We start from the raw sequence: 24,151 nt of genomic DNA on the forward strand, positions 1-24,151 counted from the left end.
CTATGAACTAAGTCGCGTTCAAGGCCTTACAAATGTTAGGTTTAATATAGGTATTAATCCATCTTGAGTCTTGCGTACACTACTTTTAACACTTTATTACAGAAGATTGATAAATGAGCAACTTACTAGTGTTATATATTTAAGCACGTGGGCTTACAGCTCTTTCGGTACGTACACCATCGTCAGAGCCTACTGGATCATAGCGTCATCTTGATATCGGTGCCTATCGTAAGGGCGTGTTTGTGTGTTGTAATGTGGAGTCAAATAGTATGTGTGTTCTGAAATTGATCTATGTGTTGAGAATTTGATTTGGGTGTGTTTTAGTGTGTCTATATATTTCATATTGTTCTAGTGTGTTGAGTTTTTGGTTTTTGGGTTGGATGTGTAGGATTTCCATGTCTGTATTTATGTTATTGTATGTAACTTAAAAATGTTAATATTGTTATGTAAAACATGGTGAATATAAACTATTCTTCTGTATAAAATTGCCACATAAAGCAGGTGTTAAGTGTCTTTTTTTTTTTTTTTTTTTTTTTTTCCATAAACCGCCTAAATTTAGTACAAGTAGTAACTGACTCACTGATAAATTAGAAGAATGGTCTTCCAGTAGCTTTTGTACAATTTTTAAAGGGCACTGATATGAATACTTCATTTTTTTTTTTTTTTTTTTTTTTTTTTTTAGAGCTTCGAAGTGATTCCTAAAATGCATTTCACACGGTTTACAAAATTCACTACCCGGGCACAATGCAAATATCCAATCACATTAAGTTTCCTATCGTTTTTGTACCACCACGACCATCATCATCATCATCATCATCATCATCATCATCATCATCATCATCATCATCATGTGTTTTGAGGACTTGGAACCTTTGCCCTGCTCCTGCCTCCCTCATCTGAGGATTATGAATCAGTATTAGACATTAGATTCCTTCATCGTATGGCCAGCACGGCGAAGAGTCGCCGCTTAAACAAAATAGAATAAACACACATTAGTCGCTGAGGGAGATGCTTTTCTCGTGGGGATCGAAGGACATTAATTAACACTGATACAAAATGATCATAACTTGTTTCTGCTTTCACCTGCAAGCATTGACCTTCTGTTCGTTTCGGCCTCAACCTTGTGAGGTATCTGAGTCAAAGTTAGACACAGCGGCGGATTTTCAGGGGAGGCAAGGGAGACCGTGCCTCCCCTAATATTTTACCAGAACACAATATGGTAGTAATAATTCCAGCTGAATTAAGATCACAGACAAGTTATACCAAATGACGGACATTTTTCCTTTTATATTAATTTTACTATTCACTACTACTAATATGTAAGTTACGTAAAGTCGACCACATTCAGTTGGTGACGTCCGTTCGCTATACTGTAGATAGTGCAAATAATTCGTACTGAAAAATAACAGATAGCGCTGTAACCTGTATCTATACTATAGTCGACATCTAGCAGCCTGCAGTGTCTATGCGAAAGCGGGAGAGAGGAGATAGCTACATCACTCTGTTCCCCGGTAAGCATGACAACAACAGTTCAACCAATAAGATAGCTGGCTAGAGGAGTGTTTAAACTTGACTAGAACGCGCGAGGGGAGCCGAATTGTAGACGTCTTACCCACCGCTGACAACTGTACTGCCATGGATAAATATATAATAGGATGCGAAACTTAATGAGTTTCCCGTAACACATACTAGAGGCGCTGTTGTAGAAATTGATCTTGCTGCCATCTATTTCTGGGAGGGGCGTTATTACATCTAGCAGCGCACCACGTAACGAAAAGAGTAATTACTCCATGCATTTAGCAGCGCACCTGGAGACGAAAATGTTAAACTGTGCAGAAAGTATTCCCTCCCACCCTCATCGATATTCAAAACTAACCCAATTTAAAATAAACATTTAGAGTTTTATTCCTCACAGCATATTCTATTGAAAATTCTTACTGGAGCCAACAGGAAGATTAAAGAGACGTTGTGTTTTACACTACCCGATTAAAATATAACCAGACAGAGACAAAAAATAAAGCAAAAGGTTAGATAATTGGGATTGTATTCTTTGGGTATTTATTGTACAGCACAATGGAAAAGTCTGCAAGAACTACTTAGGTAGTTCAATTTATTATATTACTTTACAATACATTCAACAACACTATTTTTACAACATCCATAAACATCGCTGTTTAACATACACTGCTTATACACACACACGTATCACTTTATGTTCACTTATTAGCAAGTTTCAGTCCGCCATCTCGGCTCTTCTCTTGTTTGCGGGTGTTCCTGTTATTTTATTATTTTGTGTTACGAGATGTATTTATTTATACAGTATTTTAAATATATCGAGAGTTTAGAAACACATGCAGATTTGTCTCTAGCTTCTAGTAGCAGTTGTTCAGTATGTTATGACCAAATTGATCGGTTTGCGAAGAAAGAGAATCGTCTAGTTAATTTGCTGTAAAATTATACTATGTAATAGTAATGACCAAGCCCCGGATTCTTAGGTTCGAATCAATTTTGTTGCTATCGCGTTACTCTCGAAATATTGCTTTTCTTGTTCGTTTTATGTAGCATTAAATTCAATATGACCTAAAAACACCTAATTCTTAGGTTAGGACTTGAAGTGTCCTAAAGAGAAGCAATCTTTACCAAGCCGTTGTAATTAACAGTGTCTTGTTTATTTTTATTTTTTTCCCCCGTAAAATCATACAAATTCCTAAACTTAAGATTTAAAATCCTAAAACATAAATTGGAAAACCTAATTTTAGTTTCTTAAAATCTATGAATTCTACGCTTGGTAATGAGGTACGTCACAGGCCTTATATTTTCATATTCTCATCAGTCACGTCTTGGCCTCGTCAACTTTCAAACCCACTGTTCGCTATTGGTTAGACATGCACGTATTATAGCAAACGTTGTGGTAATTTGTTCGGCATGGCGCAAATTCACCGCTTTGTAGAATCATGCAGAAAAACAATGGAAGAGAGTGGAAATTCTCTTTGATAGGGGCATAAAACATCTCTTCCAATCAGAAGCAGAAACCGGGCCCGTCAGATTTTTAGCCTGAAACGTTGCCGCTCGAGGCACAGAAGAACAAAACATATACAGTACTGTGTGGATACTCGTATGATATTGACTTTTTGTACGGATACTAACCCAATGGATTCAATAAAAATTTTATTGGGGTGTATTGTAAAGAGTTTGGAAAACAATAAAATGATGAAAAATTAGAGTAACAATTAAAGTGAATGAAATAATAGACTAAAAACAATATCGAAGCGCGCCTCAGTTGTTACGTCAATGCATACAGTTCTGCATAGCGTTTACTCTGTTGTGTTGAAAATTTTACGCCTGTTCTGAACACCCAGCCGCGCCGAGAAATTCCGCCACATACGGATTGTCTGTACTTGCAGGCGCTGCAGTAATGATGATCAATTGCACGTTGTTAGGGTTCATAGCCGTGAGAGCTTCTGTAGGAATCCTTATTTAACACCATCTATTTTGGGATTACATTGCACAGAAGCCTCGCTTGTGGAGAATCCTACTCGTAAATTTTCTATATCAATATTTATTAATGCTTCATTAGTCTCCCAGTTTCGAAAGAAAGTGTCCAAGATATGGGGGATAAAAGATAAATTTGTTCGAAAATTATAAGAAAAATCATATTATGTGAATGGAAATTACTTACTTACTGGCTTTTAAGGAACCCGGAGGTTCATTGCCGCCCTCACATAAGCCCGCTATTGGTCCCTATCCTGAGCAAGATTAATCCAGTCTCTATCATCATATCCCACCTCCCTCAAATCCATTTTAATATTATCTTCCCATCTACGTCTCGGCCTCCCCAAAGGTCTTTTCCCTCTGGCCTCCCAATTAACACTCTATATGCATTTCTGCATTCGCCCATACGTGCTACATGCCCTGCATATCTCAAACGTTTAGATTTTATATTCCTAATTATCTCAGGTGAAGTATACAATGCGTGCAGCTCTGCGTTGTGTAACTTTCTCCATTCTCCTGTAACTTCATCCCTCTTAGCCCCAAATATTTTCCTAAGCACCTTATTCTTAAACACCCTTAATCTCTGTTCTTCTCTCAAAGTAGAGTCCAAGGTTCACAACCATACAGAACAACCGGTAATATAACTGTTTTATAAATTCTAACTTTCAGATTTTTTGACAGCAGACTAGATGATAAAAGCTTCTCAACCGAATAATAACAGACATTTCCCATATTTATTCTGCATTTAATTTCCTCTGGAGTCTCATTTATATTTGTTACTGTTGCTCCAAGATATTTGAATTTTTCCGCCTCTTCGAAGGATAAATCTCCAATTATTTTTAGAGCTCCATTTCGTACAATATTCTGGTCACGAGACATAATCATATACGTAGTCTTTTCGGGATTTACTTCCAACCCTATCGCTTTACTTGCTTCGAGTAGAATTTCCGAGTTTTCCCTAATCGTTTGTGGATTTTCTCCTAACATATTCACGTCATCCGCATAAACAAGAAGCTGATGTAACCCGTTCAATTCCAAACCCTCTGTGTTGTAAATGTTAAAAGTAATTTAAGATAAGATAAAAATATCCAATAATATGAGCAAATCGATAATGCATGAGGGAAATAAACGGCGAAAGTCAGTGGATAAGGAAAAGGCAGTTTTCTCTGGGTTCTTGCACTTCCACTTTTCTTCTGCAATTACCCGGATCGCCAATTATCCGGATCACGTTTCAGGACAGTTTGAAATGGTTTATTCAAAGAAAGTTGCATATGTTTCAGTTTTTTTTTATTTCGTGTATTGTACTTACTACCATACATAAATAATGGTGTATTCTGTATGGAATATGAATTCTTATAATTTTAATGCATTTAAAATTCTATTTTGTTTGAATATATGTAACTTTGTTCATTATAAACTGTAGGTCTATAGTCATTTTGCACTTTTAATAAATGCAGTAGCTTACTACTGTTGTTTCTAGACTCTTTTCACTTCCGACACAATTATCCGGATTCCTGCATATCCTGATCATACTACCCCCTATTAATTCGGATAATTGAAGTCCTACTGCATATCATTGATTCAATGTCATCAATACTGCTATAGAAACGAAAGAGAACAATTCCATGGAATGTTTACGGCTGAATGTTCCACTGAGCAACTGACCATGGAAATCCATGGTTTTGGCGCGAACGCCAGAATATTCAGATTGGTCACAATATTATAATAATGTTTGCTATTATTTTCGCTACAATACTTTGTAATGTGTATCTCAAGACAAGGATACAATTGCTAAGAACGATAAAGACAAACCTTTCGATGAAAAGCAAAATTAAGCACATAGACTAAGTTTTATAAAAGTATGGCCGTCCTCTCACTAGTGTACTCTTCAGGGGCTTGGACGTTAACATACAATTCAGAGACTCGGATCTTAGCGTATGGTTCAAAGACTTGGACCTTAGCATACGGTTCAGAGAGATGGACATTAACATACGGTTCAGAGACTTGGATGATATTATTTGGTTCAGAGATTTTGATCTAAGCATAGGTTATGGTTCAGGAGCTTGGATCTTAGCATTTGGTTCAGAGAGATGGACATTAACATACGGTTCAGAGACTTGGATGATATTATTTGGTTCAGAGATTTTGATCTAAGCATAGGTTATGGTTCAGGAGCTTGGATCTTAGCATTTGGTTCAGAGAGATGGACATTAACATACGGTTCAGAGACTTGGATGATATTATTTGGTTCAGAGATTTTGATCTAAGCATAGGTTATGGTTCAGGAGCTTGGATCTTAGCATTTGGTTCAGAGAGATGGACATTAACATACGGTTCAGAGACTTGGATGATATTATTTGGTTCAGAGATTTTGATCTAAGCATAGGTTATGGTTCAGGAGCTTGGATCTTAGCATTTGGTTCAGAGAGATGGACATTAACATACGGTTCAGAGACTTGGATGATATCATTTGGTTCAGAGATTTTGATCTAAGCATAGGTTATGGTTCAGGAGCTTGGATCTTAGCATTTGGTTCAGAGAGATGGACATTAACATACGGTTCAGAGACTTGGATGATATTATTTGGTTCAGAGATTTTGATCTAAGCATAGGTTATGGTTCAGAAACTTGGATCTTAGCATATGGTTCAGAGAGATGGACATTAACATACGGTTCAGAGACTTGGATGATATCATTTGGTTCAGAGATTTTGATCTAAGCATAGGAACTTGGATCTTAGCATACGGTTCAGAGAGATGGACATTAACATACGGTTCAGAGACTTGGATCATATTATTTGGTTCAGAGATTTTGATCTAAGCATAAGGTTATGGTTCAGGAACTTGGATCTTAGCATATGGTTCAGAGATTTGAATCTTAGAATATAGTTCAGAGACTTGGATCTTAGCATATGATTTAGATATTTGAATCCTAGCATAAAATTCAGAGACTTGGATCTTAGCGCACGGTTCTGTGATATGTACGTTATATACGGTTTAGAGACTGGAATCTTACTATAACACCCTTCTTTCTGAATTTTTCTGGGCCAAAAACCCTAGACTGAGAAAATAATATGGTATTGTACTAAAATTCCAAATAATTAACTTTAAAATAACTATTAATGAAGTAGGTTTAGGTCATTTCTATGTAGCCTACATACTGCTGATCCATTATACGAGTATTAAAATTAAGATCCATCCTTCACAGTACGTTTAGATCAGTCATAATATTTGAGAAGAACTTAAAAATAGCACATAAATTTATAGAACATGAATATCATAAATAGCAATCAGGCGTCCGGAAATTTTGTGTACTGCAGTAGCAATAACACTATACAGCGTTGTTCTACTCATCTTATTTGGAAGGGTTTTTCCAGGCACCTCTTTGCCTTTCCGGCTTTTGTATGGCTTTCCAGAGTCCCATAGCTTCTTCCGTTTTTCATATCATTCCACTCAGACATGTTAATTTTGCGTTTTCTCGACATATTGAGACGTTTTAGATCGCTTGGTGAAACATTCATAATGCCTGCCTCCGCAATCTTGTTTGCTATACATCATTGTTCCACTGAAGTGGTTCAAATGTCTATTACTGCCACTTGGGGATGGATATTCGACATTCTAGTGTGTTTTCCATGTGTAGGGTGTGCTATACATCGATGTTTCATTAAAAACTCAAATTCTTAAAAAAAAAAAAAAAAAAAAAAAAAAAGTGCTATACAGCGTTGTTCGGGGGCGTACTTCAGTTATTACAGGAAATGAAGATAGGCCTAATATTATGTCAATGTGTGCAAAAGAGGAGGAGTCACGCCGGAAATAGCAGCGACGAGGCTATAACTAAGTTCTTACAACCTAACTCGTTAAGAAATGAAACTCTTAAGTAGCCTATTCTTTTAACTGAGGAACGGCTCCATAACAGTTTGAGACACTAAGGTCGCTAAGAGAAAAAACGGAAATTTCTATCCGTCTGTATTTGGAAGCGTGTAAATAAATACCAACTTAACATAAGCAATGTTAACTTGTTCTTAATTGTAAGACGCCTTTGGAAAATAATGTAATCCCTGTCGTTTAAAATGATGCTGATGTTTATTATGATTACTTCCTTTGACTGCAATGTGGCACCACTGCGCTGTGGTTACCTATTTCCTAATCACACAATGAACCGTAGCCTGTAACACACTAACAGCTGTCTATAATCATCATGCAATCGTTCTCGTTTCCGCGACTGTTTATCTCATCACTGAAATCTAATCAGAGAGCTGCTAAACGAAGCTGTAACCCATATTGCACTGCTAAGTGCCGCAAACATTGAAACACGCATAACAATGATGCTTCACTACAAACTGCATTATGCTTATTCCATATAATATCACACGAATTGCGTGATTTGAGCACTGCAGTTTTACTACATTATTCCAAATGAACCTCGTTTGTGCAATACAGTTCACTGCAGTGTCCATTAATGCTCTGTTCAGATTACGTCCTCAGTTTATAAATCACTTCTTATATTTCTGACGTACTAATTTTAGTTTTATTTTTTGCATACACTCTATTTATTGAGATATATTTATTCAATCATTTACTTATTTATTCATCCATTTATTTATTTATTTCATTTCTACTATCACCTTTAGTTTTTAACTTTGCTCTAGAGTATGCCATTAGGAAAGTCCAGGATAACAAAGAGGGTTTGGAATTGAACGGGTTACATCAGCTGCTTGTCTATGCTGATGACATGAATATGTAGGATAAAATCCACAAACGATTAGAGAAAACACGGGAATTTTACTTGAAGCAAGTAAAGAGATAGGTTTGGAAGTAAATCCCGAAAAGACAAAGTATATGATTATGTCTCGTGACGAGAATATTGTACGGAATGGAAATATAAAAATTGGAAATTTATCCTTTGAAGAGGTGGAAAAATTCAAATACCTGGGAGCAACAGTAACAAATATAAATGATACTCGGGAGGAAATTAAACACAGAATAAATATGGAAAATGCCTGTTATTATTCGATTGAGAAGCTTTTATCATCCAGTCTGCTGTCAAAAAACCTGAAAGTTAGAATTTATAAAACATTCATATTACCGGTTGTTCTTTATGGTTGTCAAACTTGGACTCTCACTTTGAGAGAGGAACATAGGTTAAGGGTGTTTGAGAATAAGGTGCTTAGGAAAATATTTGGGGCTAAGAGGGATGAAATTACAGGAGAATAGAGAAAGTTACACAACACAACTGCACGCATTGTATTCTTCACCTGACATAATTAGGAACATTAAATCCAGACGTTTGAGATGGGCAGGGCATGTAGCACGTATGGGCGAATCCAGAAATGCATATAGAGTGTTAGTTGGGAGGCCGGAGGGAAAAAGGCCTTTGGGGAGGCCGAGACATAATGGGAAGATATTAAAATGGATTTGAGGGAGGTGGGATATAATGATAGAGACTGGATTGATCTTGCTCAGGATAGGGACCTATGGCGGGCTTATGTGAGGTCGGCAATGAACCTTCGGGTTCCTTAAAAGCCAGTAAGTAAGTATTTGATTTCTAAGTATGGGAGTGCATTATAAAGTTATTTACTTTGTCACTTTTTGTGTATCTGATTATTAGAGATGGAACAATTCCTTCGTAAACCGATACCAGCGTATAAGTGACTCGAGAATTGGGGTGCAATGCGTTTGCACCAGATTTATTGTTTATTTGGAATTGAAAAGTACAGTTATATTTAAGGGAATCGGTTTGCGCCAACGACAGTTTTGTGTAAGAATTTCCATTTTTCTTAAGTTGATAGCGCACGAAATCTATTAGTGCATCCTGATATTTTCAAAATCATTTGTTTAAAAAAAAACATTCAAATGGAAAATTATTTGAAAATTAATGGCATGCACCTGCAGGCCAATAAAAGAAGGAAAGCAGAAAACAAAGTAGCGAAGATAGAAAATTACACAAAGAAATTTCAGTACTGCAGTTTTACTACATTATTCCAAATCAAACTCGTTTGTGGAATACAGTTCACTGCTGTGTCCATCAATGCTTTGTTCAGATTATGTCCTCAGTTTATAAATCACTTCTTATATTTCTGACTTACTAATTTTAATTTTCTTTTTTGCATACACTCTATTTATTTATTTATTTAGACATATTTATTCATTCATTTACTTATTCATGCATTCATACATTGACTCACTCATTTATTTGATTTCTAAGTATGGGAGTGCATTACAAAGTTATTTACTTTATCCGTTTTTGTGTATCTGATTATTAGAGATGAAACAATTCCATCGTACTACGCGATCAAGGCGGGAACCGTTTTGTTTGGTGGCGCTGCGATTCGCTTCACAACACAGGTCGTTTTGTAAAGTCCGCAAAATGAAGCACATGCTGAACTGCGCTCTTGTTTCATTATTATTAACACGCTTTATATGTTTATGTTCGTATATATAGTTAACTTTATTGTTTATAGTTTATTTATTTTATCATATGCTTACATATGAATCTATTCAGAAAAAAACACCGAAACATCGGTGTTCGTAAAGGAGGGAACATGAATCGAAAGTAACGTAAACTAAAGTAGGTATTGTATTTTATACAATATTTCATTTGATACACATTTCTTACCTTATCATTTTAAAGTGACCGGACTCCGGACATCATATATGAGGAAAGCACCCGGTATAAAACCATCATTATCGTCAGCATGGGCTACTATAATTCGTTGACCTGCACTGCTATTTGTATAAACTCCTGACACGTTTACGTCTTGCTAACATTTGTGGACAGTGTAATGGGTATGGAACCATGTTTCGTCCAGGTAAATAACGGCCTACTACATCAGAGCGTTCTATGAGATATTTCTTTTTATCTTTACATTTTTTGAATGCAAAACCCATGGATAGTATGAGTTTTCGTAAAGTTTCCTTGCACCCTTTAAAACATATCTTTCTCTTACAAAATTTATGCAACTTTCCTAATGTTTGAATCTCTTTGTAGAGACTATAATATTTATGAACGTCTGTTCTTATGATACATTTGTCCATGTCATCTAATTCAACCTTATTTGCAGGAGATTATCTAACTTTGTTTTGTGTCGATATTTCTACACCCTTGTCCTCACATTCTTTATTTTCCTTTCTAATCCTACTAATTGTTTCTTTATTTAACTTCACAATAGCTGCAGCACGCTCTGTTGTTTTCGATAGAGGTAGGAATAAACCAGTTGTCCTTTCTTCATCACAAATTTTTATGGCATTATAAATAATGCTCCGCGCTTGGCTATGAAACACACGACTCCCTACATGCGGCATTGCGACCAGATTGAAACGCTAGGCATTGGATGTGACGACACTCCAGCAGTAAACATACACGGCGAGCACGGAGTTCCTCATTCTGCCACGACGGGTCCCGCCTTGGTCGCGTAGTAAACACGATACCAGTGTATATATGTGACTCGAGAATTAGGGTGCAATGCGTTTGCTCCAGATTTAGTATTTGCAATTGAAAAGTACGGTTATTAGGCTATTAGTTTCGAAAGTAAACACACGTGTTATCACATACTTACTTTGTCTGGTTCACGCTTCGTACATGACCGATGAGGGAAAAGAAGAATATAAATATACCGTACATTCCCCTATATCATACTTTGGATGTCAGTCCATGCGTTCAGATCTGGATTGCTTGTTGGTAGAAAGTCCACCCCGTTCTCTCCTATGATCTGCAACGTAATGAATAGGGACCGGATTTTTATGTAATTACATATTATATTCCTTTCAACCTAACCGTATGTAAATAACAAATCTTTGCGAATCTTGTAATTATCATTAATATATTAAAATTTGATACTACATATTTTTACATATTTACCCCACATTACATATTATGGCTTGGTATTACATAAACCTCCATATTTAGGGGTTTTATTCATTTTTACTTCTCTAAAAGAAAAAAAAATCTTCTGCTGAGGAAGTTTTCAATTTAAAATACATACATTTAAAAAGCCTTTTTACCCACCCAAGAAAAGATATATTTCGGGACGAATTATAACGTCCTTAGTTCCAGGAAGTAATAGAGGCACTCACCCCATACCGCCCACTGTAAATATGAGTGAACAAAAGGCAACCATTCTCATACAACTACCTTGTATTGTAAAAATCACTCAGAAAGTAGCGTTGCCTTCATGCGGTGGAGTAGACGAGGACGACATCTTTTGTCTCGAAGTATAATTATTGTTCTGCACACGTTTTAACAAGCCGTTCCCATGAAATTTGCAACCTTATCCACCCTCTTCCTAATCCTTCCAGGGAAAACCGGTGTCAAGTCTGACATGAGCCGCAATAAAATAGCTGACTTTCGAAAAGAAGCTGAAGTAAAGGAAGAAACTGGAAAGATGTTGAAAGATTAAAATAAATAGTTTTTCAGGTTATTGCTTGACCTCTTTACTTTAAATATAGTAGACCTATACGGAAATGGGATTTCCCGAGCAATTAGAACCTTAAGGTTGGAATAATCCTATCCTTATGAATGAGACGGGAATGTGACTTTTCAAACAACAGTTTGTAAATGCCTATAGTTTGACGTTTTAGTAGGTACTTTGTTTCTTATAGAGAGCAGCTAAAATGCACGTGTCCCACATCTCCTCTTATTTTCTCCTAATCCCGTAAAGCGAAACAGTGCTTGCAGTACTGTTGTCATTCATTTCACTCAGTTCTCTAGTTTTAGTACTTACACTATATAGTGCAAGTGAGTTTATCTACTGCTTTTAACTAACTAAAATGGCGCCTGTATCTTCAACCCTAACGACAAAAATAAAATCATGGATTGCGATGGACGAAGCTTTCACTAAACATGGAAAAATAGTAATGTCAAGTGTGCGGTAGAAAAGTAGGATGCTCTATGAAATCACAACTGGAGAGTCTTACCTATCGTATACCTGCTAGATATTGATATTAAATATTTTCACGATTTTACATATTTTGGTACATATTCAGCTTATTTTTCGTACATAAATATGTACATATTTCACACCTTGATATTACATAAAAATCCGGTCCACGTATTCAAAGCTAAATGTTACAGATATTACTCAGTAAGCTAAATCGTAATTTACTGTAAGCTCAGAGCCTTATTACTAAGTTGTGCTTAATACTTCTCAAGTTATTTAATTACAAGGGTGGCTATGCGATAGGGTGGTGTTTTAAGATCTGAATTGTGACAAATGAGTGTAGTTTCGCTGTACTTTTCCTTTACAAAGTCGAAAGTCAAGAGTGTTATGACGGAGTATTGTTCAAGATTTGTGTTACTGTGAAAATTAGTCTTTCGAAGTACGTGCTAATTAAAATTAATGACTCTCGAACAAGTCATAACTTCCTGCGCTGGAGAATCCTAAGACAAATTGCAGTAGTACATCACAGTTAACACAGTCGCTAGGCCTACTTGTATGTATGTGTTTATGGACTTCCATCTTGTCGCAGTTTACAGCGATATTAATTACAGTTTCTAAGAAAGCACCTTCAACAGGCAAGGTTATAGTAAACATTTGCTGATGTATTACTTGTTAAATGAATTACGTACGAGTAATACAGTATTTAGCCCATAATAAAAACATAAAAATTCATCATATAAACCTAGCCCATAATACTGTATGTGATGTGGTACACATGTAATATGATATGATATGATATGATATGATATGATATGATATGATATGATATGATATGATATGATATGATATGATATGATATGATATGATATGATATGATATGAGGTGCCTGATGTCAAAGACGGACATACGCCATTTTTATCGAAATTTAGTTAAGGAAAGATTCTTATAGTATTTTTCACTCTCTTTCCAAATCTGTGGTCCATTTATTTCAGAAGCTGTCATTTTACATGCTTTTGTGAACGTCAAAGTATGTTGTTACTTTCATAATCTGTTCCAAATGCAGACATGACCATTTCAGCCAATCAGATTGATGGAAATTACTTAAAACTGTCATGGCGACCAGTTAATATTTACATTCTGACGAGTTTGCATGTTTTAGTGATTATATTCACTTCTATTTCGAAATTTTATTGAAATATAAGGATTTTGGGGCACCCTGAGTTCAGCATGGAGCGCAATACATTGGAGAGTGCGCCTGAACTGACTAGAAAAGTAAATTTAAGCCTGAACAATGGAAACGTGCTAAAGAGAAATTATTGTAAATTCATTCTTCACCAATTAAAATAGGGGTCAACGTAAAGCTACAGAAGCTTGCGGATTTTTAGACGTTACTAAGTAAACACTTCAGAAGTGAGTGGACGGAAAACCACTTTCTTTAGTGTTAAAGTACTGTAATCCAGAGTTTTATAAAAATGTAGACACTCATAATGAATGTGCTTGCTTTGAAGATACTTTAAATGAATTGCAGTAGAATAAGAACTAAAAAGTGAAAATGATATTATTGTAAGTATTGAATAGAAAAATTGAATTTGGAAAATTATTTCTAAGTTTTCCAGTTAAATATTACTTTCAGAATAAAATCATAATTTCCCTATGATTTTCTCACTATTATCCTGATTCTGGGTTGTGTGTTTCAAAAATGGACACTTGCGTCAATGTTTGTTTAAAAAAGGACTAATCTTAGTTTCACAAGTGGACAATACAATTTTCAAGTGTGTTTTAAAGTGCTTTGAACTAATATTTTTAAGTGAAGACCTGAATTATTTCCTTCGGCTAATGAAGTTACCAATATGACACACAAATTTTCTAACCTTATACTAGAAATTAATATAATAAAACAAAAATATGGCTCTATTGGCAAATAATAAAAATGGCACTTGTCCGTCTTTGATACTAGGCTCCACATACATGATATATGATATGATATGATATGATATGATATGATATGATATGATATGATATGATATGATATGATATGATATGATATGATATGATATGATATGATATAATATGATATGATATATGATATGATATATATGATACGATATGATATGATATGATATGATATGATATGATATGATATGATATGATATGATATGATATGATATGATATGATATGATATGATATGATATACCCCGATTGAGACGCTGGCTGATATGTACTCGTACATCTATTATCACTGATAAACAAGTGGTAGATATTGAAGTAATGTTTACTGTTTCTAATGTAGTTTTTCATGCTGATTTCAAATCTGAAAACCGTTTTGCTCTATCACGTCAGGTTTTGAAATTACCGACGAAATTTGATTTTTACATGGAACGCAGTATAATTTCTTTGTCTTTTTCGTTATTCTTAATGCAGTGCTGAAAATTTCCTCGTTTGTGTTCTGTTGCATTAATATACTTTCATTTGTATCTTTTTTACTTATTTTCATTGACAATGACAGTGCACGGTGGATATTACGGCATCCAGAGGTTGTAGAAATTCACGAGAAGTGTTTGCTACGTGTGCGGCTATGTAATAGACAAATCCCATCGGAAGACTTTTACGCCATTTGCGAAGAAAGCATATGAACTATACTTTGATTCGAAGCTGGATAGTAGTAAGTCGTAGGCACCACAGTTCATCTTTTCGACCTGTGTATGCAACTTGCGCGGTTGGTTAAGTAAGGAAAAGAAGATCAACCATCTGGTATTTGGAGTTCCTATGATATGGCGTGAATGAAGCAACCACATCACAGACTGTTATTTCTGTTTGGCAAACGTCACTTCTCCTCCAAAACTCGTGCATCTGTAAAGTAACCTGACGTTTCTTCAGTTTCTAAACCAATTCCATATGATCCCGTCACTTGTCCAATACCAAGAGCATCTGGAGAATACACAGTTACTGAAGAAATGCAAGAATAATGTCCTCTTTCATCTCCTGCCAACGACTCAGACTCTGATTACTACCAACATGGAGAAGATATTTAATTGATGAATAATGTTACACTCATACGGGATCATGCGATCTCATACGGGACCTGGCACTAACGAAAGGTCAAGTTGAACTGCTCGGTACGTCTTAAACAATTTAATTTCCTTGCACAACGAATTCACAGTTTCGGCACAGACACAAAGAACTTGTGAAGTTCTTTGCAATGAGTGACACTATTTGCTACTCCACGGACGTTCAAGGTCTTATGCATTGAAGCATGGCGACTATTCATAGACTCATATGGGACAAGTTTGAAGGCACTATTATTACACAACGGAAACAGAAATGCTTCAGGATCGGTTGCATATTCTACGCACCTGAAAGGGACGTACGAAACCATATCTCTACTTCTTAAAAAAATACGCTATCGCAAGTACAATTGGCGTTTCTATGGTGATTTAAAAGTTATCACAATTCTCATGGGAATGCAGACAGGGTACACCAAGTACAGCTAATTCATCTGCGTGTGGGACAGCAGAGATAGAAAGAACGGCTATATAAAGAAAAATTGGCCAGTCAGAGATAGAATGCAGACAGGAAATAAAATCGTCCTTCGTGTGCTGTTGGTTGAGCATGACAAAGTTATTATGCCACAGCTTCATATAAAGCTGGAGCTCACGAAGACTTTCATGAAGGCACTAGATAATGACTCAGATGCTTTTGGGTACCTGTGTAATAAGTTTCCGAAGTTGAGTTACGAGAAAATGAAAGAAGGTGTGTTCATAGGTCCACAAATAAGCAAGATCATTGCTGACAGCCACTTCCAAGACTTACTGGATGATACGCAAAGAGATGCAAGGGTGGCATTGAAGTCAGTCGTAGACAATTTCCTTGCAAATAATAAATCAACTGACTATGTGAATGTTCTGCAGAAGTGCATCAGTGCGTACAGACAGCTAGGTTGCAACACGTCCCTCAAAATGCATCTCCTCGACTCACATCTTGATTTCTTCCCCGAGAACCTAGATTTAGTCAGCGACGAACATGATGAACGTCTTCATTAAGAGATCTCGGTGATGGAGTCACGCTATCAGTGTTGATGGAAGTGCAGCGATGTTGGCTGACTACTGCTGGACGCTTGAGCGCGACATGACAAATGCTCAGCACAAATGAAGTATATTATATATATATGTATATATGTATTTTACACGTGTATTATACCTTCAACTATGTTATTATTATAATTATGTGCCATGTGGCACATTTCCATCATTTTCTTAGCTAAAGCCATGTTCATTATTACTCCGTGTAGCAACAAATGCTCTACTGAAATTCCTGTCTGTGAGTTCTTAAACATAATGGTTGATGTCGTATATCTCAAGAACGGTGGGTAATAGAGACAAATGGTTTGCATATTCGGAATCAGCATGTTCCAGTTGTCTTAGAACGCTTGTTGGTTACCAAGATATCCACCGAAAGTGTTATTTTGTTATTCAGTGATCAGACAGTACATTTCACTTGAATATTTGTGTCAGATAAACAATTGTTTGTATACATCTCAAGTCTGATTAGTGTAATATGTTACTAATTGGCGATGTATGCACTGGCCACTCTACCCATTATGTCCTGCTTAGTTGCCTCATGAGTGATGTCGTACTGGTGTCACTTATTAGGTTCAAACTTGTCTTTGGACAGTTAACTAAACAACGATGTGGTATGAGATAGTATGATATAATGATATAACTTTTTAGTATTGGTTGATTGGTGTCCTATGGTTTGGTGTATGGTAATGTTACCATCTGCGTTATTGCAATATAGCAAAAGCTGTCTTGTTCATTTGGCTGGGATAATGTATGTATTAAAAAAAATCCATGTGCATGAACATTATTAATGGGAGATACTTAAATGGAAGATAATAATATATGATTTGTTATTTGAAATATTTTTCTGTAGTTGTAAGGAATATAAAATTTCTACGTTACAAGAAATATTACGGAATAATATTGTTATTCTCTTAACATCGGCGTGTTTAAAAAGTTATAGCAAGATATCATTGCTCCAACTTTATGATCTGAAATAAGCTCTGGTGAGGAGATGAAGTAAAAAAGAGATGTCAGCTGCTTGTTAAGTTCACGCTGGCAACTTCATCGTGTTCCTACCGGATCTAGCTTTAATTTCCGGGCAATCAGCTTTGTGCCACATTAAAGCACCAGAAAATGTGTGAACAGCGAGTCATAATAAACAGCGTATACGAAAAGAAAAAAAGAAAAACAAGACGCATTGAATTGCATGTACTGAAAGTTCAGCACAAAAACTGTGCTCACGAATGTAATATAGAGAATAAAATGAAATTGCTTACATTTCTACATTATGAATAGGGACCGGATTTTTATGTAATATCAAGATGTGAAGTACTTACATATTTATGTAAGAAAAATATAATATAATTTATTTCCAAGAAATAGTCTGCCCACGCATCCTGGGTTGCCAAAAACACAGAATAACACACATATAAGAATAGTAACGATTACAGTAAAATAGATGAGTCAAATTGAAATGTGAACTGGGAGCTTAAATTTAAGAAATAATAAATTTGTACATATATTTGTAACAATCACACACTAACGAAGGGGGGGGATTATGACATTCCGTATAAATGATTTTTCAGAATTGCCACAGACCCTTTAATGGTTGAAGTAATTATTTTTGGAATGATGTCATGGATTCCAAAAGTTTTGATAGTGTTTACAGTTGATCGTGGGATGGTGCCCCTCGCTCCGATCATTAAACCATGTACTTCCCAGGTGCCTGCCATCAAATATTTTTCTCGAAAATACTGAATAGTAGGCTGAATATGTACCAAAATATGTAAAATCATGAAAATATTTCATATCAATATATGGCAGGTATATGATAGGTAAGACTCTCTAGTTGTGATTTCATAGAGCACGCGACTTTTTTTACCGCACACTTGACACATTACTACTTTTCCATCTGTAGTGAAAGCTTCGTCCATCGTAATCCATGATTTTATTTTTGTCGTTAGGTTTGAATATACAGGTGGCATTTTAGTTAGTTAAAAGCAGTAGATAAACTCACTTGCACTTTATACTGTAAGTACTAAAACTAGAAAACTGAGTGAAATGAATGACATAACAGCACTGCAAGCACTGTTTCGCTTTACTGGGTTAGAAGAAAATAAGGGCTGTGGGACACGCTCCCTGTAAGAAACAAAGTACTCTACCTACTAAAACCTCAAACTATAGGCATTTACAAACTGTTGCTTGAAAAGTGACATTCCTGTCTCATTCAAAATGTAGGATTATTCGATCCGAGAACATACTTTCTAATTCCTCGGAAAATCCCATTTCTATATAGGTCTAATAAATTTAAAGTAAAGAGGTCAAGCAATAACCCGAAAAGTTTTTTTATTTATTTCTTTTAACATCTTTCCTTTTTGTTCCTTTACTCCGGCTTCTTTTCAAAAGTCGACTACTTTATTGCGGCTCATGTCAGACTTGACACGGATTTTCCCTGGAAGGTTACGAAGAGGGTGGATAAGGTTGCAAATTTCATGGGAACTGCTTGTTAAAACGTGTGCAGAACAATAATTATAGTTCGAGACAAATCATGTCGTCCTCGTCCTACTCCACCGCATGAAGGCAACGCTACTTTCTGAGTGATTTTTACAATACACGGTAGTTGTATGAGAAAGGTTTGCCTTTTGTTTACTCATATTTACAGTGGGCGGTATGGGGTGAGTGCCTCTATTACTTCCTGGAACAAAGGACGTTATGTTTCGTCCCGAAATATATCCTATCTTGGTTAGGTAAAAAGGCTTTTTAAATGTATGTATTTCAAATTGTAAACTTCCCCAGCAGAATGTAATATCAAGCCATAATATGTAATGTGGGGTAAATATGTAAAAATATGTAGTATCAAATTTTAATATATTAATGGTAATTACAAGATTCGCAAAGATTTGTTGTTTATATACGGTTTGGTTGAAAGGAATATAATATGTAATTACATAAAAATCCGGTCCCTAATTATGAAGTTTACACCCACCCACACACACACACACACACACACACACACACACACACACACACACACTAATAAAACTGTTTTGTACAAAGTTGTTCATAATCCTATTCTTCAAGAGTTCATCTTCTCAGAAAATTCACCAACTTTCCATAACTTAAGCAAACTTAAATAGCTGTTCAATTGAAGGGAGTGTTTTTGCGTTGAATTTATGCTTTGCAGCTTGCCTCTTCATTTGAAAAAAAGAATGAGAGGCATCCTTTCCTTCTGTCCTAGACACCTATCATCATCACAGACGCTTTCTTACATAATCCTCTCTCCTGTAATGTATTTTCCTTTTCCATACCTATAATTTCTTTTCGTCTAATTTTCTCTTGGACGTACTTGTTTATTATTCCCCTATAATTAGCTTCCTTTTTAGTTTCGTTTCCGAAGCTTTTTCCTTTTATTCTGTTTAGTTTACTTTCCTCGTTTCTCTCCTATTATATTTCAACGTTTCGCGTCCCATTTGTTCTTATTGCTTTCCATCACATTCCATTTTATGCTCTCCTATCACATCGCGCTATGTGCTATCCCAGGCTACCTCATTATATGTTATTCTGTACAGTGTATTTCGTTTCATCTCATCCTACGCTATTCCATCCCATTCCAACTGACTATGCTAGCCTTTCTCGTATCATTCTATCCAACACTGTCTCAATTTATTCCGTTCTTTCTTATCCTCTCCTTTCCTATCCCATATTATTATTTTATCCAACCTTATCCTATTTTCTTACATATTATTCTTTCCTCTCCTTTCTTTTTCTGTGCTGTTCTCTTTCCCATCCTTTCTTATTTGCCTATATTTTATTCTATTCTTTCATTTCCTATTCAGTGTTATAATCTCATCCAATCCTATAATGTGTTCTCACATATTATTTCTTCTTTCTTTCTTTCTTTCTTTCTTTCTTTCTTTCTTTCTTTCTTTCTTTCTTTCTCTCTTTTCATTGTCTATTTTACTGTTTTCTTATCCCTTCCTAATCCTTTTACCTCACATCTTATTCTATCCTCTTCTTTCCGATCCTATGTTGTTTTCTCATCGTGTCCTATTCCATTTTCTCACGTCTTACTATATCCCCTCCATTTCTATCATGTTGTTCCCTCATTCTCTCTATCCTTTCTAACATCCTTCACTGTAAATCCTCTCATTTCTAATTCTTGTTTCCTAATCCTGTCCTATCGTATTTTCTCACGTCTCATTATATTCTCTCATTTCCTATTTTATGTTATTCTCTCGTTCTCTCCTGCCCTTTCGCACACTATTACCATGTAACCTCTCCTTCCCTATTCTATGTTGTTCTCTCATCCTACCATATAGTTACTACGTTTTCGTGGAGTAGGCCTATTGAATTCGATCTGAATACGATCCGTTTTTCATGCAATTTTCGATACGTATTGAAAACGATCTGAGTACGGAAGCTGAAGTTTCGAAAGCAGTTTGTTAACATGTCATCGAAATATTAGCGTGTTGGTCACTCTGTAGGCATTAGCTATAAACAATCTTGCGTTTTCCAAATGTGGCGCATGAAAACCTAATATTCTGACTGTTAGTGAATTATGGTAATAATGGCTTTAAGGAAAACACGAAATATTATGTTTTACAACACTCTTTTTCAACATACATATTTCCCTCGTTGTCCGTAAAACAGCTATCACATCAAACAAATGACGATCGATCACGCGCTTAGCGTATTGAGATCGATTTGAATACGATATCCGTTTTCATGGAACTCAATTCGAACTGAATACGACCCGATCCCACAGTTTAGGTGTATCGACTTTGAGGCTCAGATCGAATTGAATTCCCGTTTTCATGAAGATTTCAGTACGGTAAGTGTATTCAGATCGGTCTGAATACTCCATGAAAACGTAGTATCTGTTTTCTATCCCTTCATCCTATCCCAGGCATGTCAATTGATGCCCACAGGAGCAAGCGCGCGCTTTAGAGCCCAGGAGAGCCTGAGCGTTTTACAGCGGAAAGGAAAGAGACAGACGAAAGAGGTGGTATATGCCGCTTGGTCGAGCTATATTCGGGGATGGCCAGCACTGATTCAATAGATGAAGGGAAGAAAACTTATTAAAACTGCATCCATGTTGATTTTTAGATTTGTCTGAGAAGTATAAGTGCATTATAAGAATGTAAGTTTTAATTTTAGTGCTCATTTTTCACAAGTTTGATTTTTTATTCAAAAGAAATATTTTCTCAACTTTTCGTATAGAAAAGTGAAATTTTCAGGTATAGGCCTATTTATTTAGTAGCCTTACAGAATGTTTTCGTAAATCTAATATACCGTATATACGTATTACTGAAGATAGTGTATTGAAAATTTTGAAAATATTCGCGTGAAAATTGTTTGTAAGGAAATGAATTAACAAATCAACTACTGTTACATCATAAGCAAAAGATACGTGCCCATGTGTTGTAAAAATGTCAGCTCTATAGCTTCAGCAGATTTCGAGAAAATAATTTAATATTCTGATGATAGGAAGTTGCTCACAAATATCACCTTAAAATCGTAATGCGATAAGAGTTTTGTTATGTAATATTAGTTACACTTAAAACAGATACAGTACCTAGGTAACTTTGCTTTGTTCTGTAATATTGTTTTGATTAGTTTATTGATTACTTTTGTAAGGCTAAAGATACCATCAATATAAATTCCAACTTATCAAGTCATACTCAATCTCTTTCTTTGGAATATCACTTTCTTTGTGAATGATGTGTTTCATCCACTTAATACAGTATAATATTATACTACTATGGAATTTAAGTGAATATTCTTTCTTAACTCTCTATTATGTTATTAAGATTTAAAACACAAGTGCAATATTAAGAAATCAGTGTTAGTACTTTTGTTTTACAGACAATATAGATAATATCAAACAGAAAGAAGCCCTATAAAAATAACGACATAAAATTTCACGTTCCGTTTGAAGTTTGTGCACCACTGTTTTCTTAATCCAACACGATGCTTATTCATATACATAACCCTTCCTCTTTCCATACCTAGCGCTTGCTGCCAGCGCACGACGTCAAGGTCAGAAAAATGCGCTTGCTTTGACACCACTGTCCTATCCCACCCTGCTGTACTTGTATTTGATTTGCAATCACGTGTGTCTGACGTGTCTGTGTATTCCCGCAGGCGTTGCTGCAGGCACACGATGTGGTCGCCCACGAGATCTACGGCGAGGACGCCGTGCGGGTCACACCGCCGCCCCTAATGCCTTACCTAAACGGCGGAGACGACCTCGAGGGGCCCAATGGTGACGTCGAGATGGAGAACGTGACGAGGGTCAGACTCGTGCAGTTCCAGAAGAACACGGACGAGCCCATGGTGAGTGTTTATTTGTTCGGAGCGTGAGAACGAGTGGCCTGGAGCTGTAATAATACGGTCTCTATTGGAAGCGGTTTTCCGCTTAAATGAATTTTCGCAGTCGATAATGTTTTGAAATGCCATCCTGAATGAAATCCCGGATACCTCCACATTACAGTATATGTGGCTCTAGAGGTAATCTGACTCGGTAGAAATTCAGTGGATCTGAGTTCGACTCTCGGCAGGAAATCGGACGTTTATCTCTCCTCTACAGAAACTGGATGTCCTCCCCCCCCCCCCCGTATTGCCTTGAGGAGTTGTCTGTGATCAGTGAATCCTATTCAATGCAGATTTTTAATGTTTGCTTTAATTCATTGCAAAAGTGAGCATGAAAAATAACTAGTTAAAAGGATTTATCATTATTTTAGTTAAAACATAGAGTCATTAGGGAACAAGTGCATTTATTATGGTTCAAGTTCACCGAAGACAAATTGTAACATAATGTTATAGACCAGGGATGAGACGATATTAGCTCCCAATCACGGTAGAAGAGCTCGACCTTGATCACGAGCGCATAGCGCATCCATACATAGCGTCTTAACTTAGACATTAGGGATGCACATGCATATACATCGAATAAAGGCAGTAATTATTACAATAACTTGCGTTACTAATTTTCTGGCTATGTAATAGGACTAATTATTCAATTATTTAATATACATGTACATATATAAACAAACCTCAAAGGAAGGGGGTTTTAAGAACAAAAAGAGAAATAGGAAAAGTTAATTGCTTGTAAACCATTTCCTTGTTAAAAGCAATTATTTTTATGTAAATACTTTACTTCATTTGTTAGGAGCGACTAATAGGGTCTACCTGCTCGACGTGTGTGATCTCTAAAGTACTTTTGAGCATTTGTTTAAAAAATAATAAGAACAATATTGATTGAAATAAAGTATATTGATTGAGTGATTGTGAAAATGTAGTCCTCACTCTCCAGTCGTGATTATGTAATGAGGTTTCTTAAAGTGATTTGTGAGATGCACGTAACACAAAATAAAAACAAATTCACTCAATTGTGCTATTGAAGAACCATCGTAATTTTTGGGGGTCAATCATTTAAGGGGATATGTATGATTTTTAAAGCTTCCACAATTTTCAACCAAAACTTGTGAAATTTAAACTATATAAACTATAATTTGTACACAATTTGGTGCCATTATGCCATATGGTTTTGAAATTATATATATATTTTTAATATATTTTTTGTTGACACCACTAAAAAGGCTCCTTGCGTCAAAATTTTCAAAATGTTTAATTCATATTTGCTCAAAATCTTGAAAATGGTTATAGGAATAAAAATTAATTACATTTTTGAGCTCAGTCTAAATAGAGACACAATAAATTTTT

General features: G+C 35.8%; 1 protein-coding gene across 12 annotated transcripts in view; it reads left to right on the plus strand.

Moving 5' to 3' along the window:
* Positions 1-24,151, plus strand: part of CASK (peripheral plasma membrane protein CASK) — a 766,374-nt gene that overhangs the window by 491,291 nt on the left and 250,932 nt on the right. For all 12 annotated transcript variants that reach the window (XM_069812914.1, XM_069812912.1, XM_069812916.1 and 9 more), the window contains exon 2: positions 22,571-22,762. In XM_069812914.1, coding sequence (XP_069669015.1) covers positions 22,571-22,762 — 192 coding nt within the window. The remainder of the gene's footprint in view (positions 1-22,570; positions 22,763-24,151) is intronic.

Source organism: Periplaneta americana, chromosome 16, assembly GCF_040183065.1.
Source record: "Periplaneta americana isolate PAMFEO1 chromosome 16, P.americana_PAMFEO1_priV1, whole genome shotgun sequence".
Classification (NCBI taxonomy): domain Eukaryota; kingdom Metazoa; phylum Arthropoda; class Insecta; order Blattodea; family Blattidae; genus Periplaneta; species Periplaneta americana.